The sequence below is a fragment of the Elephantulus edwardii genome, unplaced genomic scaffold (assembly GCF_000299155.1).
Source record: "Elephantulus edwardii isolate Elephantulus edwardi_28Jun2011 unplaced genomic scaffold, EleEdw1.0 scaffold00147, whole genome shotgun sequence".
Classification (NCBI taxonomy): domain Eukaryota; kingdom Metazoa; phylum Chordata; class Mammalia; order Macroscelidea; family Macroscelididae; genus Elephantulus; species Elephantulus edwardii.
In genome coordinates, this window is record NW_006399897.1 from 7,260,441 (window position 1) to 7,264,335 (window position 3,895).

At 31.9% G+C, this 3,895-nt stretch overlaps 1 protein-coding gene across 1 annotated transcript; it reads left to right on the plus strand.

The window, feature by feature from the left end:
- The first annotated feature begins 805 nt into the window (after positions 1 to 805).
- Positions 806 to 1,819, plus strand: ABHD13 (abhydrolase domain containing 13). The gene has a single exon (XM_006894617.1). The coding sequence runs from the start codon at positions 806 to 808 to the stop codon at positions 1,817 to 1,819; it is 1,014 nt and encodes a 337-aa protein (XP_006894679.1).
- The last annotated feature ends 2,076 nt before the right edge of the window (positions 1,820 to 3,895 follow it).

Here is a 3,895-nt window from a genome sequence, read left to right on the forward strand (position 1 = left end):
ATGTCTATTAAAATTAATAAAAAAAGAAAAAAAAAGATTTTTTTTGTTTGTTTGTTTTACCCCTCTTTTGTAGGAGCTTTTGTGGCTTAGTGGTAAGGAATCATATGGTGCCAACTCAGAGGAAGGCAGTTCTTATCTACTAGCTGCTCTGTAGGAGAAAGATTGGCAGGTTTTTCTTGTGCAGTTTATACTTCTGAATACCTCCTTGCAGTTCAGCTATAAGTTGATTCCAAGTCAGTGGCACATAATGACAATAACCTTGTTTATTTAATAACATTTTCTATAATAAGCAAATTAAAATATCAATATATAGTACTTGATTGCATTAGATAAATTAAAATCTATTAGTTCCACTAGAATCTGTTAGTCCCCTTTTTAGGAATAAAAGTTGGCATGATAATAGCATATGATAGTGGTAGCTCATGAAATCATATTTGTTCCCTTCTACTGTTTACAGACGTGAGACCTTAGTCAATTCATTTGTGCTTTGCAATATAAAAAATTTAAAAACATGTCAACTTATTTTTCTATTAAATAAACACTTAAAAGTACAAATTTGAGAAATGTTATGTTTTATAAATGTGACAGTGGTGAAATACAGGGGGGAAGTTGTTGATAGAAAGGGAAAGGGGATGGTAGCAGCCAATTTTGTTCAAAGATGTAGTTTTCTAAGGATTCACCTATCACCGTCATTTATTGTTGATCTTTCATATAGTTGATATTTCACAGCAGTAGATTTGTTATTAATTATGTCCTTTTTTTCTCCTCAGGATACTTATGGAATAATAATTCACAGAGAGCTACAATGGAAAAGTCATGGATGCTGTGGAACATTGTTGAAAGATGGTTAATAGCATTAGCATCATGGTCTTGGGCTCTCTGTCGTATTTCTCTTCTACCTTTAATAGTGACATTTCATCTGTATGGAGGCATTATATTACTTTTGTTAATATTTGTATCAATAGCTGGTATTCTGTATAAATTCCAGGATGTATTGCTTTATTTTCCAGAACAGCCATCTTCTTCACGCCTTTATGTTCCCATGCCCACTGGTATTCCACATGAAAATATTTTCATCAGAACCAAAGATGGAGTCTGTCTAAATCTTATTTTGATAAGATACACTGGAGACAATTCACCCTATCCCCCAACTATAATTTATTTTCATGGGAATGCAGGGAACATAGGTCATAGGTTACCAAATGCATTGCTTATGTTGGTTAACCTCAAAGTTAATCTTTTGCTGGTTGATTATCGAGGATATGGAAAAAGTGAAGGTGAAGCAAGTGAAGAAGGACTCTACTTAGATTCTGAAGCTGTGCTCGACTATGTGATGACTAGACCTGACCTCGATAAAACAAAAATTTTCCTCTTTGGTCGTTCCTTGGGAGGAGCAGTGGCTATTCATTTGGCTTCTGAAAATTCACACAGGATTTCAGCCATAATGGTGGAGAACACATTTTTAAGCATACCACATATGGCCAGCACTTTATTTTCATTCTTTCCAATGCGCTATCTTCCTTTGTGGTGCTACAAAAATAAATTTTTGTCCTACAGAAAAATCTCTCAGTGCAGAATGCCTTCTCTTTTCATTTCTGGACTCTCTGACCAATTAATTCCACCAGTAATGATGAAGCAACTTTATGAACTTTCCCCATCTCGGACTAAAAGATTAGCCATTTTTCCGGATGGAACTCATAATGATACCTGGCAGTGCCAAGGCTATTTCACCGCACTTGAACAGTTCATCAAAGAAGTAATAAAGAGTCATTCTCCAGAAGAAATGACAAAAACATCATCTAATGTAACGATAATATAATGTTTCCTTATTTGAGCAACAGACTGTATTTTAATTTGTTCAGAATGAAAAAGAATGTTCCTTTTTAGACGTGTGTTATCTGTATTTGTCTAAAGAGTGGTATTAAACTTTGAAAGGACTATATCTTCTTTATGATGACCCAAATAGTTTTTACGTTTGAAGAACTATAGTTCTTGGGATTATTTCATACATTTTCATGACAACTTTCAATGTGGTTATGTAGTCTATCTTTAGTTTCATATGCCAGTATAATAGAGAATACTCAGAAGTTTCTTGATACTAGTAATGAGATACACATATATATAATATATATATAATATATACATATATATATTTTATATATGTGTGTGTGTATATACACATTCATATATACACATACATACATAATGCTTAGATTTGTGACTGGGAATGGAAGAAGATGATAGGTGAACAAGAAGCTTTGAGTATTATTCCTTTAGTAAACATTGGGACAATCATGGTAAGCAATCTTAGTTCTGTAACTGCATTTTTTCCATATTAAACATTAATATGAAATGCATGATGGTATTTTATTCCTTGAATTATGCAATGCAACATTTTTAATGTAAATAGCACTGGTGATATACTGGTATATATTGTTACCTAGTTTATATCTATTTTTGTGTAAATTATTTTGGTTTTGGCAAGATGTGAAATTAAGGCTTCTGTGCAGGTTGCCACTGAATTTTGCTCTGGTGAATGCTGACATCAAGCTTTTTCTTAGAAATAAATGGGGACCCCCCCCCTTCAATAAAACGCACCATGTTCTTTTGTTAGGTACAGTCATGGCATGTGAAAATAGAAATTTAGAATTTTACTGCAGCCTCAGTGTGCATATTTGAACTTTTTAATATTTGTAATTTTGGTGGCAAAGAAAATCTTAGCTTTATGTCAGTTTTGTAAATCTACAGCTGAACCAGTAATAGCAGCCATAATAAAGATTAGAACTTGTTTAATAATTAGGAATTCTTATCATTATATGACTGTACTTACTGTTATACAGAAGTCCTACTCTGACTTTTAAGTCTTCCTATCTAGGTATATCTAATTCACCAAAGCGAAAATAGTGAACTTAAAAGAAGTAACGAAAGTCCTGGTAGGGTTTTCTTGTTTAAAGTTTATTTGTTATGAAACAGAGGAACTTTTGGACCAAAAAAAAAAAAAATAGTAATATTTTTTTAAGTGTAGGATTGTGGAAATGAAGGAAATCTGAGATATTTAGTAGAACAGAACCTAGTACCACGTTTAACAGTTAAATAACTGTAAGTGGGAAATAGTGCTTTGCTATAATGTAGAGTAAGAAAAACCTTACTTTAAAAACTCAGCCCCTTAAAACATGCAGGATTTACCCTAAAAATGTAAGTTAGGACATTAAATTGTGCTAAGTTGTTTCAAGTGGTCTTCAAAAATTAGATGTGGTTGAACTCTGTACATTGTTATGTCAGCTTTACAATAGAATATTTTGAATATTTTGGTTATTTCTTGGCTCTTTGCTAGCGGCTAGAACAGTAAAATAATGAGTCAATAATCTTGACTTTAAAACACCTTTCATGGAGATAGGGCTAGAAATACTTTTGCCAAATAACATTCTTAGTTATTCACTTCATGTCAGTATTTAGAAAAGATAAATTATAGTAAGTATAATTTCTAAAGAATAATGTTTTTCTATAAATGATTGTAAAAAGTCTTGCTTTTATAAAACAAAGTTGGTAACATATCATGGAAGATGTATTTTGTATGTATAAATTCACCAAAATTAAAGGCTACTTTTCATCCTGTCAAATCATTGTTATGTAGAATGACTATCTTAAATAGTATTACAAAGCAAAAAAAGTAATACAACAAAATTATATTTAGAAATGAACTTATCGAGTACAACTTATATTTGTAACATTCTTTAAAATAAGCAAAATGCCTCTTCTCTTTTTCTGTGGTCACTTAAGTGTCCTGCACAATTAACGAACTTATCAGCATTGTAAAGATGTTGATGAGACTGAAATACCTTTTCTTCACCCATGATATATTTATCCCTTTTTCGGTTTGGGTTTTTTTTTTTTT

What these genes read in the sequence shown, in the direction of transcription:
- ABHD13 (XM_006894617.1), top strand. Translation starts at nt 806, where the DNA reads ATGGAAAAGTCATGGATGCTGTGGAACATTGTTGAAAGATGGTTAATA.